General features: G+C 36.8%; 4 protein-coding genes across 7 annotated transcripts in view; 2 read left to right on the plus strand and 2 right to left on the minus strand.

Annotated features, from left to right (window-relative positions):
- The first annotated feature begins 628 nt into the window (after nt 1-628).
- On the plus strand, nt 629-4,209 carry LOC106138640 (lipopolysaccharide-induced tumor necrosis factor-alpha factor homolog). Of its 4 annotated transcripts, none has more exons than XM_060954457.1 (5): nt 629-803; nt 2,128-2,195; nt 2,402-2,488; nt 2,843-2,964; nt 3,823-4,209. In XM_060954457.1, the coding sequence occupies exons 2-5, from the start codon at nt 2,145-2,147 to the stop codon at nt 3,917-3,919; spliced, it is 357 nt and encodes a 118-aa protein (XP_060810440.1). In that variant the 5' UTR covers nt 629-803; nt 2,128-2,144; the 3' UTR covers nt 3,920-4,209. The 4 variants fall into 4 exon arrangements, with proteins under 4 accessions (XP_060810440.1, XP_013195304.1, XP_060810439.1 ...); XM_013339850.2 differs by having other exon boundaries at nt 630-811; XM_060954456.1 differs by having other exon boundaries at nt 630-807.
- On the minus strand, nt 4,160-10,095 carry LOC106138689 (integrator complex subunit 8). The gene is made up of 9 exons (XM_013339922.2): nt 9,806-10,095; nt 9,274-9,483; nt 8,537-8,634; nt 8,300-8,430; nt 6,353-7,949; nt 6,007-6,169; nt 5,363-5,711; nt 4,967-5,210; nt 4,160-4,846 (listed from the first exon to the last, which is right to left on the minus strand). The coding sequence occupies exons 1-9, from the start codon at nt 9,921-9,923 to the stop codon at nt 4,607-4,609; spliced, it is 3,150 nt and encodes a 1,049-aa protein (XP_013195376.2). The 5' UTR covers nt 9,924-10,095; the 3' UTR covers nt 4,160-4,606.
- Nucleotides 10,096-14,061: 3,966 nt separating this feature from the next.
- Nucleotides 14,062-17,481, minus strand: LOC106138688 (lipopolysaccharide-induced tumor necrosis factor-alpha factor homolog). The gene is made up of 3 exons (XM_013339919.2): nt 17,230-17,481; nt 15,837-16,122; nt 14,062-15,415 (listed from the first exon to the last, which is right to left on the minus strand). Exons 1-3 carry the CDS (start codon nt 17,240-17,242, stop codon nt 15,310-15,312), a joined length of 405 nt encoding a protein of 134 aa, XP_013195373.1. The 5' UTR covers nt 17,243-17,481; the 3' UTR covers nt 14,062-15,309.
- A 2,926-nt stretch (nt 17,482-20,407) lies between these two features.
- LOC106138639 (uncharacterized) overlaps nt 20,408-21,901 on the plus strand; it is a 60,429-nt gene continuing 58,935 nt past the window's right edge. The window contains exon 1 of the mRNA XM_013339849.2: nt 20,408-21,383. Within this exon, the coding sequence (XP_013195303.2) occupies nt 20,919-21,383 (465 nt within the window). The 5' untranslated portion in view covers nt 20,408-20,918. The remainder of the gene's footprint in view (nt 21,384-21,901) is intronic.

Genomic DNA, 21,901 nt, shown 5'->3' on the forward strand with positions numbered 1-21,901 from the left:
GTTGAGCCCGAATCATCGCTCCCGTTACAAAAGTGAAGAGAGTATGTTCCGGACTGTGACTATACAAATGAAGGAGCAACTGAGATCATAGAGAATGCTACTGAGAAACTGAACTGAGAAAATAGCGGGAGTTTATAACATGTAGTGATTTATAGCATGCATACTCAGATAAATTAAGTGATTTGAATTTAATAAATGGTATTAATCAGCAATCACAAACCGGAAAATAGTAGTCTTTTTGCCTTAAAAATAATATGCCACACGAGAACATTACTGAGATAGCAGACAATGCGCAAACGCAAACCATTATATGTATACTTACCTAATCTTAGATTTGTACTAGAATAAAGGTTTAGTGTGGGCACTCTAGTAATTTTTCATAGAAACACTCAAATAGGTATACCTAAAGTATTTATTGTTGTGGTTATAATATTACTATGATCTTTTGAATAAAATACTTATGGACAAAAATAACATAAAACATCTACTTAGTTGCTGCACCAGTTCCAGTGCAGTCAGTTTTTTATCACATTCCAAAAATTTGTAACTTGTGAACACGTGTGGCTTTGGCTACTCCGTATAAGTAGGTAGGTAAGTACTATTTATATATCAACGCCTTTGTTTATTCCTTTTGCCCAATGGGACGCGCGGGTTGGCGGGAGACGTCGACCGGGTGTTGGTGTTTCGACCAGTCGGTTGATAAACGTCTGTCAAGTGTATCGAGTATACCATTTTATAACAGATTTGTACCAGTTTTAAGAAAAATTGTGAGTGATAATATATTTGGGCCCTAAAACTGCAAGGCAAGTAGGTGTAATAATAAATTTATTTATTTTTCTCTTTAATTCTTTCATGTAAGTCAGTATTTTGAGGCATATAGTAGGTAGGTACCTACTCTTTGTACAAAGTGTACCCACTTGTAGAAGTACGTAGTAAGTAGGTACTTAGTTAGTTCACATTTGAATATTTTAGGAAGTAGCTAACCTTTATATATTAGTAAGTGGTCAGATCATAGCGGTGAAAACATACTACATTACAACAGCGACGCTTACCATCGATGTTTTAATGTAGTTTTTTTTTCATTTGTCTAGGGAAGAAGTTATTTATTTAATTTTATTAACGATAACTCAGACTATTTGATAATACGAATAGAAATGTGAATAGATTGGAATGATTTTAAAGTAAGTTGGTACAGTCAATTAAAAATTAATAGGAAACTACCTACCTATTTAGGACTGTTCGTTGACGTTAGGGGATTCCCTGTAAAATATAAAGGGAACAGTAAGGTAAGGTATGACGCTGAACTACCAGTTCCTAGGTAGGTATCGTACGATCGAGACAAGCAATTAGGTTTCATGTTTTTAGAAATCTGAAACGTATTGTTTGTCATAACTGTACGAAATTGCAGTGGCAGCTAAGTTTGTATTTTGATCGTACTGATCCAGACTAGTTTTTGCCCATAGGTTTGCTCCCATAGCAGTTTGCAATATTTCTCGAAATTGGGATAAGGTATCAAAAAATCAAATAAAAAAAATTAATATATATTTAATGTTCTTTACAATCTAAAGATTTTCTACCTTATATGGTGCTGTTAAACTTATATATGTAGTAATCATAAGTACTTATATGGCGCAATACGCCTTGTGAATCACTAACTTTCAGCGGATGTTTACAATCATCATAACAAACTGGTTTGATTATTTGCTTTCAGAATGTAAATAAAGCAATAAATAAGAGTGTGTAGGTAGGTACCTATGCCAAGCAGTGAATACAGTTCAGTGGTTTCCACTCTCGGTCACCTTTTCTCTTTTATTATTTTTTGTAAATAACGCAGGCATATAGGTATGTACTTATTATGTTGTTCCTTAATAATGTAGGATAGGCATATTAATATTTTTTAGTTTCTTTTTTAATTCGTTTTTATTACAAGTCCAACAGCAAATTATTGACAAAATAAAAGAAATTAGGTAGGTATCATGAGTAACGCTGTGTACTTACCTACCTACTCGTAGTACCTAGTAATATAAGGGTTTTGTTGATAAAAATCAACTGCATAGGTACCGATAGTGGGAATTAAAACAATGTAAGATGAAGCAAAATACTTAAAACATTTTTTTATATTTATAGGGGTACTTAGATACATTATGGATAACGATAACATACCTTTATATACGGAAACCTGCCCTCAACCTAAGGTGAGCATGATGTTGTTACCAGATTTTAAATGCCGAGTAGGTAATTTTCATAGTCCTCACAACCTCTACCTCCTTAGATATGAATTATATTGTTTTAAAAAATATTTCAACTTTGCATAAAACTATGTAAGTACTTAGGTATAATCGCTACCAAAGTCTAAGGCAATGATAGATCTTCGCAGATGAAAGTTTATTTTAAATTTCAGATCGTCACCAGACATATGGACGATAATCATTCCGACGGAATTATTTTAGCAAACCAGAATCAATCTCCGCCACCAATAAATGTCCCGGTAAGCATTATTTTAGCATTATAACAGGTACATATTTTAATTATATATCTAAGATAATGGCACATACCGCAGCTTTTCATTAAACAGTTAGGTAAGAAAGACCTACAGGCCTGTAGGTTTTATAGGTGCTGAAAGTTACAATTGTATGTAGTAATAATTGTATTATATTAAATTATGGGTCCCAAAAGTATGGTAAATAAACTCTCTTTTAGGCGTTTCTGTCTGTTTATGGTGCCGAGTATGTGTAGCTGATATTAAAAAAATATTAAAAGGGAGTGCAAATTTGACTCCCATTGACCTGGATATTTTTTATTCTTCCTTCCTTGTTTAACTTTAAAAACTTGTAATTTTCAGGTATCGTTGGGTCCTACTAACACAGTGACCATATGTCAGTACTGCCATGCATCCGTACGCACGTCAGTACGTCACACGGTCACCAATCGTACTCATATGACCGCTATACTTTGCTGGATATGGTGAGTTTCTCATTTCATACATACATATGATCACGTCTATATCCCTAGCGGGGTAGACAGAGCCACCAGTCTTGAAAAGACTGATAGGCCACGCTCAGCTGTTTGGCTTAGTGATAGAATTGAGATTAAAATAGTGACAGGTTGCTAGCCCATCGCCTAAAAGAGGAATCCCAAGTTTATAAGCCTTTCCCTTAGTCGCCTTTTACCACATCTGTGGGAAAGAGATGGAGTGGTCCTATTCTTTTTTGCAATGGTACCGGGAACCACTCAGTTTCATTTCATTTGTCAAATTTTCTGATAAACTAGCAGAAAATGTAAATTTATTTATAATTTTACGAGTGGTCATTCAGAATAGATTATTATAGTGGCGGATGCATGCAATTCAAAGATAAGGGAAAGTAACAATTAAAACTTCATTATTTGATAAAAATATTGGTATAATTAATCATATGCATATGCCCGTTGCTACTGCATATGCCGTAGTAATTTTTTACTAGCTTTTACCTGCGAACTACCGCGTGGTTTCTTTTTTGCAATTAAAAGTAAACAATGTTTTTCTTCAGGGACTATCTCTGTACCAAATTTCATCGAAAAAACTTCAGTGGTTTTTAGGCGCGATAGCGTAAATAACAAATAGATAGACATACAAGAGTTACTTTTCCATTTATAATATTTGTAGGGTTTTCCTTCTGGCACCACCGCAAAATGGCTTATTATTTTTTATAGTTGCGCTTTAGTACCAATTGATTACAACTTATCCGTTTATAGAAAAACTTCGACCGCGGAGCTAAGTAAAAAGGACTATTGCGCCAATGACCATCAACGTATGTCACTTTAACACAAGTATTTTTTTTTCAGTTGCTGCTGTTGTCTTCCATATTGCATGAACTCGACCAAAAATTGTGACCACTACTGTCCAAATTGTAATAAATTCCTTGGCACTTATGAGAAGTGAATTAATTTTCGTCTGGTGATAACGGCCGATGTTTTTATTAAGTACTGACTTTATTAATCGTGTCTACTTTTTTTTATATATCTTTTTAGATTATAGGTTTCAGTAAGCAATTAACACGCATAGCATTGATTCTTGTCATTTTAAACAATTTATCATAATGTTTATTTAAAATTATGATATACTTTAATCATGTAGGTACGGCAGTTGACAAGAAATAAAACACATTTTATTTTGTACAGATTTTTTTTATTGTACCTATCTATATACAAGAATATAATACTTGGAGAATATCGCTTTTATTATTTATGTTAAAAATAAAGATAGCAATTATTTAATGTTCCTAGTAATTTTTGTTTTGAAGTTATTTAAAGCTTAGAAGTTTTCTCCAATTCAATACGCCACTATGCTTCGTTGGACCTAGGGTTCGCTTTGATAAAATATCTTCACTTTTATTCTTCAGTACTAAATTAGTTTTGAGAACTGATACTTTGCTTATACCGAGTCAAATTGTTTTGTAAAAATCTACAAAAAAGATATCTTGCGTCACCAACGTTTATGAGGGTCTTAAGAAGTCTCAAGTAGCGGGAGCTTCTCTATTTGTATACCTTTACTGTTGTTACTGCTGTCTTAGGGCTCCTGTCCCACGTAGTTTGTATTGAGTCCAGTCCGAATATTTGCAGATAAGTATTAGGCTACGTATTGGTTAGTAAGGGCTCTAAGAAATCTCGCCCGTCGAGTAGCGGCCGCTTCCCTTTGAATATCTTCGCTGTTGTTGGCGTTTAGTTCTAAGGCTCCTGCGGCCTTCACAGCACGAGCCCGGCGGCCGCCTTCTCCTCGCCGCGCGTGTAAGGCGACCGCCACTTCTAGTAGAGTGCCGTCCCACAGGCAACCGTAATACGCGTCCATCGCATCTGCGGCGTTGCCAGTCTGAAATACAATGGAAGATACTTCTTGATATTCTATGTATATGAAATGAAAATATTACTCATCAGTAAATGGAATAAACCATAGGTGAATTAAAATAGACATGCAGTCACGATGCAGTACCTTCTCCGCGAGACACTTGAAGGCGGTGGTGTAGTCGGGCTCGTCGGGCAGCTGGCAGAGCGCGGCGGCCTGCGTGGGCGCGGCCAGCGCTTGGCAGCAGCGCGCGGCGCGCCGGGCCGTGCCGCCCTCGTCGGCGGCGCGCTTGGAGAAGTGCCACGTGGCGGCCGCCAGCGCGCACAGGTAGCGCCGCAGCGCCGCGCCCCACCGCCCGCCCGCCATTTCCACGTCGCCGTAGAGCCGCAACCTAATTATGATTAATCTGAATTAGGCACCGTCGATTTGTATATGAAGTTAACTTTTATGAATATTGCGTTCAATCGACATTAATATTAGGTGCATTGATTCAAAAAGCACATAAAATTAAAAAGATTTATCTCAAGTATTATATATACTTACCACGAAGTATTGTACGGGTACAACTTCAAACTCCGCTCCAGCATGTCCGTAAGAGATTCAACAATATGCTTCACATTATAGTTATTTGTATTAGATAAGTTTGAGGGCCACAACGACGTGTATTCCACTACGAGTTCCAAAGAGCTGTCATCTATTAGAAGATTATGTAATCTCGCGAGGAGAGAGAACATAACGCTTATAGCTAAAGGTTCTCTGAGTGTGGCGAGGAAGGCGTTGAATGCGTTGCGAGCTTCCGTTGCGGCGTTGGGCACGTCACGGGAATGTGCCGGCAAACCGCCCGCGTTTCTCTTCACTGGACCGTTGGAGCAGTTGCTATATGCTGCTAATGCTAAAATCAAAAAGTAAATAAAAATTATAACATGATTTATAACTTTTGGTGCGTGTTTTCAATCTTAATTGCCTTTACAATACAAAACTCACTAAAAAAGGAAATCATAGTTGTTGGACAACCTTTCTAAGGTATTGAACATATAAAATTTATCTATTGGAAATTTATAAATTTGCTACGTTGCTTCAGAAAATATACGAGCCAATAGGCTAAGAGGACCCTGCAGACCGAACCAAAGTATAATAGAAGGTGAAACTGAAAACACGCAAAGATAGGAGAGTGAAAGGATTATTACCATAGTCCCACAGCGGCCTCGGGAACTTTCTGGTAGCTTTCCCGCGCTGCAATTCGAAGCAAGCGGCACAGAGCGCAGCAGCCAGCTCGCCGGGGCCCGTCGTGGCGCCCGCGCCCTCCCAATCGCAAGCGTTCAGTAAACCCGTCCAGCATGCTTCTATAACCTGAATTCAGAATAATTTTGAGAACAAGCTGCATATTTTTGTCAATAAGAAGTGGATATTTTTTTTATCTAAGGTTCAGAAATAATTAAATTTGGGTCGTTTAATTTTTTTCCCTAGCAGTGAAGCATCAAACTTTCTTTTTATGATCACTTAGTAACAATGTGAAGATAGGGAAATACCAACTTGTGCTCGAGGTACAATTCCATCGTTAGATGTGGAAGCAGCGATGCAAGCTTTACATTTGTTCGCCAGAGCCGTCAAATTGAGTCGGTGATGAGGCCACTCGCTGATCATCACGTTGACTTGAAGCAGCAACACCTCCCACGACAACTGCCGGCACAGTCGATATAGTACGTTGTCCGTTCCTGTCCCGAGTTGGTTACGAACTTCTCCTTCTAAAACTGATAACAGAGACAAAGCGACGCGTGCACACCCAGCTTCAGCTCTTGCTCGCGCCGCCCCTGATATCACATACCCAAAATCTTGTAAAAATCCCCTCGGTAATGCAATCAAGGCATTTCCCAAGCCACCTGCCGGTTTCCAAGAAGGACTAAGCTTCCATAATGGAGACGCCGGCGCCATCATCGCTAGTTTAACTAGACACATGCGAACATCGTCGGCAGTAGACGCTTCAATAAGTCGCTTCTTCAGCTTTCCCATTTCCAATTCGGGTACAGACTTACAATCAAAGTCTGGTGTTTCCCAGTCATCTGAAAGTAGCTCTTGTGGAATGTCCATGGTTTCATCATCCATATGAATTGGATCATTTATGATTGTTTGTAATTCTTCGTCAGAAATCAACTTCTTTCGTATTTTTTCAGCACTTTCGCCGACGTGCTTCTTCAAATATTCATCTATCCTATCAATTGGCACTCTACATTGAGACGTCGCCAAATGAAGGAAAAACATTCTTAAATTTGTCCAATCTTTTTCAGATAGCTCTGATACTAAAACGGGCGCAAGAGCCCAAAATAATAGATCAAAGAATTTTATGCCTACAGTTTTAAACTTGTTCAGAAAATCTGGGTGAGTGGATGGCAAACCACCTTCTAGAGCATACCTTACTGCATTCAATGCTGATACTCTATTCAAGAGATCTCTCGCTACTGTGAAGGCTCCACTAGAAGCAGAGCCCTGTATGTCTAATTCCACTACTTGTCTATGAACCATTGGAATTTCTCTCTTGATATTGTCAGCTTGAAGAACAGCTATGATGCCTGTATAGTGATTGGCAATAGATTCCTGTAACTTTTGTAAGAGTGACGGTTCCTCATTGAGAACCTCATAACCCAAATTTAAGGCCCTGATGTACCCAATTATCTCTTCATTTGTCATACTGGCGTAGTAGAATTCACCCCAAGGAATTTTTTTGTGAGTACCGTATCCATAAACAGTTATTTCTCTTTCTAACTGATTTGAGTTCTCTCTGCAGCCTAAAATATGTTTGGCAGCTAAATCATGCTGCCCATAAAAGAAATAATTATAGCAGAGATCAAAATGAATTTGCATAGCTAGTTCATACTGGCTGATGAGGATATCGCCCGCATCCCAGTCATGGTTCATATCATCAGAATCTTCAGTGAGGTGTATAAAAGCATCCATACTTGGTATTTTTATTTTTTTAGGTTCTTTGCGCCCAGCTGGCAAAGACAATTCATAATGAGACAATACTTCCTCTAAGTAACGGATACTTTGCATACGCGTCGCTTCAGACATTCTGAGTATTTTCTCGAAATTTTGATTCAATGGTGTGAATGCCCCTTCTGTTTGCAACCCAGGCCTAAAATAAAATTACAAATTATTATTTTATCTAGAACATATAGGTATATAGAACACACATACATCTATTTCCCTTACAGGGTAGACAGAGCCAACTGTTTTGAAAAAACTGAAAGGCAACATTCAGCTTATGGCTTCATTTTGGAATTGAGATTTGAATAGAGACAGGTTGCTATGATAACCTATCACTTAAGAGGAATCCCAAATTTATAAGCGTCTCCCTTAGTCGCCTTTACGACATCCATTAGAAAGATATGGAGTGGTTTTACTTTAAAGTGCTAGAAACTATATGGAACTTTTAACTAGAAATGACAAACAATTAAAAGAAAAAACAATGAAAATCAAACTTACATATGAATGTATGACATTTTATTGGATTTAGAATATAAGGCAGCCTTGACTGGGAACCGCAGAATCCATCTATGGTACAGAGTAAGGGCAAATTGCACTTGAGGTTTTTCCACAAGTTCTGCTGAGAACTCCTGCAAAACAAAAATTGCAATATAGAATAATTAGTAATCTTGAATATTATTGGATTGAATTACAGTTCTACTGCTGAGAAATGGGCTATTTTAAGTTGACTTCTACCTGGGGTGGAATAGCGAATGCCGTATCTGATGCCATGTAAACTAGATCCTGCATAAGTTGTTGCTGAATCTGAGGTGGTAGTTTGCGTTCTAGAATATCTGCAAATATATATTAAAATAAATAAATAAAATAATAAATAAATAAATATAATATAAATTTATTACTTCGATTACTATTATATCAGTTAGATTAATAGTATACTTTGATTACTATTATATGAGTAAATATGAATGGTGGTTACCAACACATAAACTTAATTTGCATTATTCTTTCTTTAGGTGTTACTTCCAGCTACATCCTCATCTTTCTGGAGAGGAGCTGTAGGTGCGCTTTTGGACCATGATCCTGGGTAAGTCAGTTTATTACACCAAGTGACTCCCATTTGTCGTCTGATAATTTGTATGGAAATCTAACCCATATTGGAATATAGTAAAAGCTGCAATAGTTAAATGTGCTTATTTTTTTCAGGCAACTAAGGGGTAGGCTTATAAACTTGGGATTCTTCTTTTAGGCAATGGACTAGCAACTAGTCACTATTTGAATCTCAATTCTATCTTAAAGCCTATCAGTCTTTTTAAGTCTGTCAACCCCGCAAGGGATAAAGACATGATTATATGTATGTACGTATGTCTTTTGTGATATAAATGGTAAAGAGATGGAGTGGTTCTATTCCCAAGTGCTAGGATTCACACTGCACAAATAAATATACTTTCATATTCACATAGTCATATAATTACCTAAATTCCAGTGAAGACTAGCAGCCACTTTGAGAGCTAGAATCTTAAGTGCCAGCTGTTTCCTAGTAAACTGAAGGTTGATGGATGTGGTTGATGACGGGGGGCTGGGCGGAGCATCCACATCAACGGCCCGTTCACTGGTAGGTTTAGAGTTGGCATTTTTAGTATCCACTGACAGGAATTCTTCAATTAAATCACAGTGAGATGGTTCTGAAAAAAGATTTTTTTTCAAATACACTAGCAGCTTACAGCTGATGCGTGTATATCTGCACTTATATATATTATATAAAAATTGTTACACAAAAATTTAATAGGTATTTGTTGCTTTGCCTGTGTAATGCTATCTTAAGGAAATAGAATGGAACAAAAAATTAATGGGGTCAATATAAATTAATTTTGGTCCCTTCACGTTACATTCCACTCCTTGTATCGTTTATGGGAATGATAGGCTTCCCTTAAGCTCGAAGACAGATAGAGGCAAATATAAATATTTCTAAAAATGTCTGATAGTACTTATTGAGTAAAGTTGTACCTGGATTTGGTTTACTAAGATGCTTCTTTAAGAGGTCTTGATTTAGGAGAAATTCAAACCAAAGGATTGTATCTGGAGATATGGGCACAGTGCCCGGTCGCAGTAAGTCCACATCCATATTGTTGGTACACACAGGAGTAAGTTTGGTTGGTGAACCTAAAATTATTTTATTAACTATATTTTCATTGCCCGCTGTATCTTTTGTAAGAAAATGCAAACTTATAATTATGAACTTATTTTGGCAATAAATAAAATATTGCTCATTGCGTCTGCGTCTGACTGACAATTAATTGAACATTGAACTTTTTGCTTGTTAATCTTTGTTTACCCTTTTTGACGTTGACAACCTAGGTTGTCAATGTTTGAAAGGAAGGAATGAACGATCCCCTTTTTATTTACCATTCTTAATTTTAAAAATAAGTCGATACGTCGATACTCTAAGCTTTTACACACATTAGAAGAAAACATACAGCTAAATTAACTCTGTAAATTAATCATACAAACATATTTGCCTTTTTTTTTTCTTAACGGGGTAGCCAGAACCAACATTCTCAAAAAGAGTTACAGCACATTCATCTGTATGGGTTAGGATTGAGTTTCAATTAATGAAAACAGCTAAACCAAACTAGATATTGCCAAAAAAAAAGAATACATATATAGTCACGTTTGTATCCCTTGCGTAGATAGTCTTGCAAGATAGTTGACAAAAAAAAAACTTTAATAACCTGCTCGGAAAGAGAAGCAACGGTCACACACTATTATTAGGTAGGTATTTTTCGCTACCAGGTTTGCACAGAAGCTATGCGTTTTGTTTGAATAGGACAACTCTAGCTCGTTCCCATATATGACGTAAAAGGCGACAATGGGAATAGGCGCACAATCATCCAGTGCAGATATTAAGGTAGTTACCATGATGCCATAAGGAAGAAATAAATTATTTTATTGTATAAGTATGATCTTACTTTAATGCTAACAAAATTCCAAATATAATTTATCATGGCCATCATCCTCTAGGCTTTAATAAGTAAGGTAGTAACTCTCTCCTGTTGATTACAGGGGTGGAGTAGTTATTAAGTTTTAAGTTTTCTATCGATTATGCCAAGACGATGATAATATAATGAATTGTAGAAGTTGTGGATGGTGAAATATTATCGGAAATTTGAACAGGTAGGCTTCAGGATGCTTGTCCAGAATTTCCTTGAAATTGAGACAAGGGAAGTATTACTACAAATGACTAGTATATCTTATTCAGTACCAATTAGTTAAATTTCTCTTCATACATAGTTCGTTTAAATTTAATAAACTTATGTATAAGGTATAAACAGTACATAGGTACATAAGATGGATAAAGTTTATATATCAATGCCCCACTTGATCCTTGTTTTGCGTTATCTAGCGATAACTAGAATATCGATGCTATATTGTTATCTTAGCCATTGACGAGTTGAATTCATGAAACTTATAACGTGAAAGAACAAATTGATGACATTTTAAATCCGAGTACATAGTAATTAGGTAAAGCTAAGTGGACCTAATTACCTAGTAGCATTGTGGTGAACAAATAGATACATGCATATTGCACGCGTAAAAGTGATCTATGACAAACATTGAGGAAATTCATAAAATATAAACTAGTGCGGGATCCGGGTTAAACAATAAAAACAAAATAGAATATACAGAAGTAAGTATAGCCTTTAGTGTTCAGCAGTAGACTTAGGTAGAAGGTATCTATTCGTATGGTACCTACTTGAAGCTGGGTTTCTGTTATTAGAGAAAAGTTGCACAATCACAAATTATGATTTGAAACTTGTAGGTTGATGATGTGTTGTTATATGAATAAACGACTCGAGCGCAGAAAATATTTAAAGGTATAGAAAATAACTTCTCCATCTCAAGCCCACAATCATTGTTGCAAGTGTTAGGTAATGTGCAATTGTAGGTAATAAATTTGAATTTGAGTGAGCCACATAGAAAACTAAGTCGCCTGAAATACGTATACTATATACAATGGAGGCTTTCCTTTCGACAATACCTAGGTAGGTAATGGAGAACCAGGATTCTTCTGAAAAGAAGGTCTTTCAATGTAAACTATTTCACAATCATACATAAATGTACAAATCACCAAACATTTCGCGGGAATATTAATATGAAATACCGTAAACTAAGTTTTATTTTAATTTTGATAAATTATAAACAGGTAGCTATGTAAACCTTTTAATTTTTTGGAGACACTCACTTCGCCCCAAATAAGTATTTTTTTCCGGGTATTTACAGCGTTATCGTTATTTCGTTTATAGAGTGACCTACTTAATTAGTAATTTATTTAAACGATACAAAATAAAATTCCTTTCAAACTTAATTTCGTATAGTCTCCGTTTATCCCGTAAGGATTAAAGACGTAATGGTATAAATGAACAAAATAAAATGTATCTTTATATTTTGTATTAAGCACATACGTCTTCATTCCTTACGGGATAGATCTTAGGAGAGGTAGAGCCTACACAGTCTCAAAAATACTAAAATGCCACGTGAGACTCAAACAATATCAGGCCATTGCCTTGAAGACAAATCCCAACTTTATTAGGCTTTCCCTTGTTTATCTTCTACAATCTGCATAGGAAGAGAAGTAATGGGATACATTACGTTATTTCTACACTATCAGACCAGCGTGGACGATAGTCTATCTTATACTTATGGTGATTCCCAGAAATGTCTTACTCGTACAACTTATTGATATTGATATTTTGAATCGAATTATCTATACATTAATTTTTAAGAAGTTGATTACGAATTCCTTATTATCTAGGTGTTTGATAATTCTTGTTTGTTAATAAGTAGATTATGTGTATTTGTGAACACCATTTAAATTTGTTCACACCTTTATATAGGATGAACCTAACAATGACGAAACTACTTTGGTGTCCAAAATGCCCCTGGGAAACATATCACCCCGGTGATATAAGATAATACGGTATAGGTGGAGAACTTTGTTTACGTTGGAATATGTTTCCGGGTTGATCAAACTAGAACTGTACTCCAAACATTTCATAAATTTAAAAGGAACGCTCATGATTTACGGAAAAAGGCTTGTAGTTTCTGTACTATAAGGTCCGCTTTTTGCGGCATAGCGAAGAGTTTTGGTAATCTTATCAAATTATTTGATGTGGTTTTATAATTCCAGTGGAGTCAAACATATACCAGCCAATCGTTCAGGAAACCAATGTCAGCATCGAGATGGACCTGCTGCAGGTTGGGTCGGAGCCGGTGGGCATGCGCTGCCCGTACTGCCACGAGGACGTGATGACGACAGCCACGTATAGAAACACAGGCATTACACATGTCATCGCTGGTTTTCTTCTAATTTTCTTTTGGTATGTGCATAACATAGTATCTGATAATTTTTGTTGTGTTCATTCAATGTACCTTTGACGTTCGTTTCCTATTGTCGTGTCTTTCTACGTATCCGTAAGAAGATTTTATAATTTGGCAAGGAATATTACCTAGCTTAGTTACCGTGATAAATTTAGACATGTCATCATGTTTAAAATTATACGAATTGGTAATATGGAAGCTACATGATATTATTTATTTATTGCTCTGATGAGGGCTTTATTTCTTGAGTATATCCAAAATAGTTAAAACAAATCATTTAAGTTATACTTACACGTAAGGATCGTGAACTAATGATATTGATAGATATGTATACAATGCTTTGCGATAAACTCTTATCTGAATGATTCAAATTTACAGTTAGTTGTAGTAATGATAGACATTTCAATTAGAAAGTGAAAATAGTATTGTAGGTATAACAACAATTCTTACTAACATACTTCTAAGGTATGCAACTTTTTATTTCATTCAAAGGTGCTTATTTATGATATTTTTACAGGTGGATGTGTTGCTGCATTGTTCCCTATGTTGTAAAACGATGGAAGAATGTGGAGCACTATTGTCCAAACTGTCGAAAATTTCTGGGAGTGTATACAAGGACTTCAGTCATTTAAAATTAATTTCTAGTAGGTAATTTCTTTCTTGCAATAAACAGCCATAGCTTGTGTTGTTATTCTAAATATTCAGGCGCTCTAATGCTGGTTTATTGGAATTATCGAAAATTTCCAACTGTTTTTATAATTAAAGAGAAAGTGTAACTAAAATGTTTAGTGCACCAAATCGATGTGTGGGATCAAAATTGAAGACTAAAACATAAAATGAGTTAGGACAAAAGATTAAACTAAACATGAGTGAAGAGTAAATAGATAAAGGTACATATTTAAACTACTTTTACCTTCAAATTAATACACAATCACATGTATATAAATCCATTTATTGACCTTAAAATACCTAAGATTCTACCAAAATACATTTTCTTTAAAATTAATTTCGAAATATTACGTTCTGACCTTGAAGTAAAAATCATTAGTAGGTTGCTATCATAAAGTACCTAGATTGTAGTTTTTAAGTAATATTTTTATAAGTATGTAGGTATAGTAAGTTTCCCCTACATGAAACATAACGAACATTATACATTCGAGTTAAGAGAATTGATAAAATATGATTTGTCATCTGAGGCATTCAATACATGCCTACGGGTATTGAAAATTAAAAATCATAATTTCTTTTAATAATTTCGATTTAAGAATTATAATTAAATTTAAAAAAAAAACAAACTTATCCTTAAGGGCATGCGAGTAGCATTACGATTAAAATAAATAAATAGTTATTTTTAACATTCTGTAGATACGTATTATTATATAGCCGTATAAACGTTTAATCACATAAAACGAAGATTGAAATATCACAGAATACGAAATACCTATATTTGTCTGGTTTATCGTTAACTGATTAGAGTCTTAGCTTGTGACTTATCATAGGAGAGCAAACGTTGGCAAATGTTATAAATTCGTAAAATATGTATGTCACCTGGACACAAGTGTATGTAAAGTACTACACTAAGATGGTTCAAATGTTCAGATATTTGGTCGGTAGGTAAAATAATAGGAAACTTCTTACCACATTTTTTGCTCGACAATGAGCAATAAGAACTATCTTCAAACGGAAATAAACTTGTACTTTCAACAGACTTGTAAATGGGAACGTCTCGCCAGTCTCGTCTGTGCACGGTTCTGCTCCTCTTGGGTTCATTAATATGATCTTCAAATTTTTTTTAGACAATAAATTAATATCTATTGTCTAAAATTGTAATTTGATCAAGTATTATATACACGTTTTATAATATTATGCGTAACGTAGCGTTTAAACAAGAAGTGCCTATACAATTAAAGACTATTGACAACTTCCTCATATTTTTTTTTCTTAGCTTTTCCTATATTATATTCCCTATATAATTACCCTGAAAGATATATATCGCAGAAGTTGAGACTTAGCAGTTATTTAAAATAAAGTCTTAATTCAAATCACACATAGATTGAAGTAGTGATATCTTTGTTCTAAGATTTCGTCATTCGTATCTTCTTATAAGTAGCTGACACTATAATACTAATAAATCACGAAGGCATGTGAGATCCTATGAAGGCCTTGCATTGAGGGCAGTAATGGTTTGCCGTCTTACACGACGTCATGCAGTAAGGCACCAGGCAGCCGCAGCAACATCTGGAAAAGGTAAAATATGTACTGTACATATATTACGAGTTTATGTCTATATCAGAAATTTATTTCGAATAATTTGGTAAATATGGTATTCGGTTAAATTACGTATGTACCTAATATAATATTGTACACATTTATAATAAAATAGGTAAGGAATCAAACAAATGTAAAAACATACTTTGAAATCGAAAAGTCGCACAGTTTAATTATTTATCACGCATCGTATTCGATACATAATAATATCAGACCCCAGGTCCATAAGTGAAGCGGCAAAAAGTGCAACTAAGATCACGCAACATACTCCCTTTTATGTAGGTATTTATAATTAGAGAATATATGTACCTACGAGTTAAACGCGTAAGTGAATCAGTCTTAACTGTTACTGATAAATAAACAATAAACAAAGGCTGTATAAATCGCTTACCCAGCTAATATACAAAGAGCAGCGGAGACGATATGTGTTCGATTGTTCGCCACATATTCAACTCTGGTAACCACAGATTTGTTGCACGTTGCACACAAGGTACCTGTGGGCCCCGGGCCTAGCTTCCCAGGCCTCGTTGGACCAGTCGTGATGACGGTGGTGCGAGGAGGTGCCGTGGGAATCACCGGCCCTGGTGGTGGAGGGTTACTACCGAAGTAGGACGGCGGTGGCGCTGGATACGGTGCCGTCGATTCGTAAGGTGGTGGCAGACCCATTTTGTTTTCCACTGAAATTAAAACATTGGGCGTTATCATTGTTAACATACAGTGACATCAAGATTGAAATCGGAAATTATCTAAGTTAAAGAAGTATGAAGACACATCGCATCAAATTAGTAAAGATTTTTTAAGTTGCTACTTTGAAGTTAGGGTTAAGTTAGATAAACTTAACTTCTATTCGACTGTTATTTTTTTATTTTTTTATACCTTATAAAAGCCTCTAATGTACAACTCGATGGGAGAAGCTGTCTGATCTTTCGGACATATTCGTACCTAATAATTTAAAACGGATTCATAAATTGCGGACTAGGCGTTGAAAAGTGTCCAAAATAAATTGGTTTTTAAATTTCGATAGTGAAACATTAAAGTAATCTTTTATTGTTATACAAATCTCAAAATTCAAAAAATTTATTCATTATTACGAGATACTTCATATCACTTAATAATTGTCATATCTTTTGGTTTCACAACATTAGTTGACGTCAAAATTAAAACTACGTTTGCTGCCGCTTCCAAAGCGTCAGTGCAGAGTTATTTCTTCTTTATATTTTTAATATTCAACTTATAAACTTAGATGGGTACTTTATCAACAAGTGTGTAACTGCTGGATGAAAAAAATAAAACCAGAAAATGTACAACATTTTTAAATAATAAATAGGCATCATTGGATTTGGATAATCATAATGATGAAATAATATCTCTGTGCTATGTAGACCGTGACGCACAAGGCTTTGCAAGAACGGAAAGTGATAAACAGCTGGATTATTTCCAGTTTTAAAATTTGGATTGTATGGGTTGTTGTTGAGTACCAAAAATATGAAACATTATTATTTGTATTCTGTGATTTATATAATACAATGAAAATAAAATATCCTGTGTCAAAGCCGAACAGAATAAAGTTTATTTTACTAATTGAGAATTAGTAACTCATTTGTTATGAAAAGTTAGTCAATTTATCTTTAAAGATGAAATAATTGTTTTTTTTGGAAATTAAAATTTTAATTTTAAAAATATTAGCAAATTTTTTAGTAACTATAACCCTGATCAGAATCAGAAAAATATGTTAGCAAATGATAATGGCCTAGCATATTAAAATCACGAACCGGTTAACTTACTTGTTGCGTCCATTATGACGAAACTTAACCTTAGCACTTATTTCGAAATTCTCGTTGGTTTTCAAATAGTAGAATGGTAATCTGAACAAAATAAAAAAAAACACTGATAGATATATTTTTCAACAAATAAAAATGTTTGATATACACGAAGTTTAATATTAGAACGTAAAGTAAAAACGTTGCGTTATGATCTCACTATGCTGATCGAGTAAATGCAGGCAGTGTGCGGTTCTTTGGTCTTACTCGTGCGCGAGCGTCGCATTGCGTCACCTCGGAGAGCTGCGCAAGCGAGACCTTTGATTACTGAACAACCGCGAGGAACAAGAACAAAAGATACAATCATTTTGCGTGTTTACTAACATTATTTTATGCTCGCGTAATTACGATAGCAATTAACTATGCGCAATACTATTCTAACAACATATTTGAGCATCATCATATTAATGCCATCCAGTAAAACGTGGCATTTGATCCATGTGGCTACTGGCCCTGGCTAGCCCGTAAAGTATAAAGACGAGATATGTTTGTATATCCGCTGTTAATGTCCATTAAAATAAATCATTTCCCATACCAATTAGTTAGAAGCTTTTGTCGGCAGGTATTATCTATCTATCTATGTGTAACTAGCTTTTACCCGCAGCTTCGTTCACGGGAATTTGGCGCCACCTAAAAACATTATCAGGTTTTTCGCAAATCATACGGGAACTATTATAGTATTTACTGGAATGAAAGGCATAGTGCCTTCTCTAGACTTTTTATGTATGTACAAGTACATACCTATACGCAAAAATTCAAAAAGATTGGTTCAGTAGATAACGCGTGAAGAGGTAACAAACAAACTCACTTTCACATACAATAGTAGTATGGATCATTAAAACGGGCAGCCAAGACCACCCATCATGCCTTTTAGTCAGAACGTGGTCAGTACTTTAGTTTGTGGTTTGCATATTATTATGTCTGTGTAAGTCGGAATATATTATAAGGCTTGCGCGCGCATGATATTATGTAATAGGTTTTAATCTCTGTCATAATGAGTAGATAACGAGTCATTTATCGCGTTCGAGACACTAGTTACTTATCATGATTTAAGAAATTACTTACATTATAGGTGAAAATATGAAAAAGATATATCTTCTTGTGAGCGGCGATAATATTATAGGCTCATTCTAAATATGTAAAAATCAAATATGTATGTTCAATTTAAAATATTATTATTGAAGATCAGTACTCCCAGTAGATTAGAACACTGTAATAAACTATTCTTGATTTTCAATAATAAATTTTTAATATAATTATATTTTACTTTTATTTCAAGAATAAATTTCCTAATATCTAAATTACGTATACACGTGAGGATCGGTGCGCAGTACGCACTGACTACACGTCATTCACTTGTCGCTCTAATACAAAATCACTGACACGTAACATTCACACTTTAATTGGTAACTGTTCCTACACTATTATAGTTTCGGTTATCATTCATAAAAATCGTTCTATTACCTGTCATATTCCTAAGTACAAGAAATAAGTAGCTTTTGCCGCGATCGACGGACGGTAGACGCTTAAAATTTTCGCAGAATATTTACTTGCATATTGCAAATAATTAAATAACGATAAAATAAAGATAGATATGATATGACTGTTAGATAATGCACTTAGCATTAAGTCCACCCATTGTGCTTTTACAATTGTATTTTGTACAATAAAGGTAAAATAAATAAATAAATATTAGGTCCTTAGATATGAAATTGGCATTTGGTATAGGAGGAACAAAAAGTCGAATATTTTTTTATATAATATATATATATCTATCTATTTATTTAATCAACGTATGAACCATTATTATCTATGCACTTTTGCCATCTCATAGGTATTTCATTGATCCCTTTACTATAAAAACTATACGGACGGGAATCAATAAAATCTTTGAAGAGTTGAATTTTTCCCTTGGAAGAAGTTATCCAAATTTCGAAAAAAAATTGTAATACGTTGGAGTTGTTTTGTGGTTGTTATCCGGGGACAGCGGTGGATGTTTTAAAAATTCCATTTGAAGCTCCTCTAATGTGGTAGCCGTCGGTAGTGCAGTGTGTGGTCCAGCGTTGCCGTGAAGCAGAGATGGCGTGGAGCGATTGACTAGCCTCGGTTGTTTAGCAGCTAGCTTTCCCATCATAGTTTGCAATTGCTGACAAAAGACGTCTGCCCTGATCGTCTTGTCAGATTTGAGAAAACTGAAATGGACGACACCAGCTCTAGTCCACCAAACACAGGTAACTTTTTTTGGGTAAATTTTCGCTTGGAGCAAGCTGGCTGGTCAGGGTGTAGCCATTGCGATGAGCATTTCCAATTATAGTAGAGAATCCACTTGTCATCACAGGCAATGATTTGATTTAGAAACCCTTCATTATTGTGCCGGTTAAGTAATGTAACGCAACAGTCGACACGCGTTTGCCGGTGTACTTCGCTCAATTCGTGAGGTACCCACCTTTCAAGTTTCTTAATCTTCCTAATTTGCTTTCAGTGGATTAAAATAATTTTATCCCTAACACCGAAGCCTGAAGTTAACTCGGACGTGATTTGGACGGATCCACTTCCACAGTAGCCCTTAATTCTTCATTATCAACTAGGGTCTCCGGCCGTCCACGGGGTTTGGTGTGTAACGAATAACGAAAACATCGAAATTCCCAGAATGAAAATGTTGAAACGCACTGTTTTTCCTTTTGCGACATGACCGCCATACAAATCATAAACCCTCCCATGCAACAAACGTAAATTTTAAGCAATTTTTTGGTCGATTTTAAAAAACAGATAGAAACGTGAATATAAAAATAATTATTTACGTAACAAACGTGATGATTTTATATAATTGAATTTTCAACGTACAGAATTTACACTTCTAGTGTAATTGATATCTATGTGAACGCAGGCGCTTAGGTACATACTGTACTGCCTGTAGTCACGTCCGATAGAAACATAAATATATATGGTCACGTTTTTATACCTAACGGGGAAGACAGATCTCTCTGGAGATGAGTAAGGGGTAAGTAATTTATCCTAGATTGGTTGAGTCGGTTTTTACACGATGCGACTCCGATGTTTTTTCTCACCGTAAGAACATCCGTTAGTTATCAAACAAATGTACATAACTTCAAAAATAGTCATTGATACATGGTGTGGTGGGATTCGAACCGGTGCCTTTTATGCGCCATCGCGTTTTAATCAGGCACCTTACCGATGCGACAACCGACGTTTTTTTTTAAATCAGAAAAGGAAAGCTAGAGTGCGCTGTAAAGTTTCTTATACAAGTGTTACTGAAATGTTGCGCCATCTGGCCATTTGGTACAGAACATTTTCATGAACCAGTGTGTCAGCAAAGCTTAAAGCGGGCGATGAGAAAAGCTTTTCCGCCAGAGGGCGGGCGGTTAGGCGGGCGGAGCCCAACGGTGCGCGCGCAAGGTTACATAACGACAATGGAGGCTTTGCGGACGCGCGCAGCGGCTAGTGCGGGGCGCGGGGCGATCGATGTGCGCCCGGGGGGAGTCAGTCGAGCGCGAGCGAGCGACATGGCGGCGCGCCCACCCCGCGCGGCGGCCCCGCGGCCCGGGCCGCGCGAGTAGGTCGCCATGCGCGATGCGGTATGAGGCAGCGCCGCGCCCGGCGGGCCGGCCCCCGCTAGCGGCGCCGCCCCCGCCATGCGAGCGCCGCCGCTGCTGCTTCTGCTGCTGATGGCGGCCTCGGGCCTAGCCGTGAGTCCGCTCGCGCGCCTCAACCCTTGGCTGAGCGCGTGCGACCTGGAGGAGGAGGGCGCGGGCGGCGTGCGCGAGTGCGGGGGCGCTGCGTGCGGCAGCGGCGGCGGCGCGGCCGAGCCGCTGACGAGGCGCGACGTGCCGCACCTGTGCGCGCTGGGGGCGGCTGCACGCGCGCGACGCCTGGCCGAGCTGCGGCTGCGGGCGTGCTGCGAGCGCTCGCCGGCCTCTGCGCTGGACCGCGGCGCGCGCGCCGACGTGCTGGCTGGCGGGGAGCGCTGCGAGCGGACGCTGCACGATCTGCTAGGCCTCGACGCTATGGTCGCGCGCGTGCATTGTGACTTCGTCGACGTCCTCAGTCGCTACGATTGCAGCCAGTTTTACTCCGTTCACTCGTGTTACCAGTGTCAGGTGAGTGACGGTAACAACGTTAGATGCTAGATATTAGAACTTCTGTTTTAGTTTTAATAGTGGATTGAGTGATTACGTCGATTAACAGGAAACCGGAAGTCGTAAGAAAAGAAACATAATGAGTATCTTCTAATTTATTAATAGCACAAAAAGTAGAGGTACAGAAGGTTAGTCCACGATCCGTATATCTATATGATAGTGACGAAAATATTTTATAATACGTTATGGGAACAGGAAGGTGAGATGTCTCTAAAGGCGCCCATGAACACGCCGCGTGACCCGCTTCGTTGGTTAAGCGATTATATGCGTGTATTGATCCACTTGGACCACTCACGTTTTTTGCCTCGTATAATGGTCTAAACTATACCTTTCAGACATTTCCCTGTCATTTTAATAGTATAGTGATTATAATTTATTTAATAAATTGATTCATTTTCAACACCACTTTTCTGCAGGGAATTTAAGTAACTCATAAAATTTTCCCTGTTGATAGTATGTTAATGTCAAATTAGTCATAG

Source organism: Amyelois transitella, chromosome 4 (assembly GCF_032362555.1).
Source record: "Amyelois transitella isolate CPQ chromosome 4, ilAmyTran1.1, whole genome shotgun sequence".
Taxonomy (NCBI): domain Eukaryota; kingdom Metazoa; phylum Arthropoda; class Insecta; order Lepidoptera; family Pyralidae; genus Amyelois; species Amyelois transitella.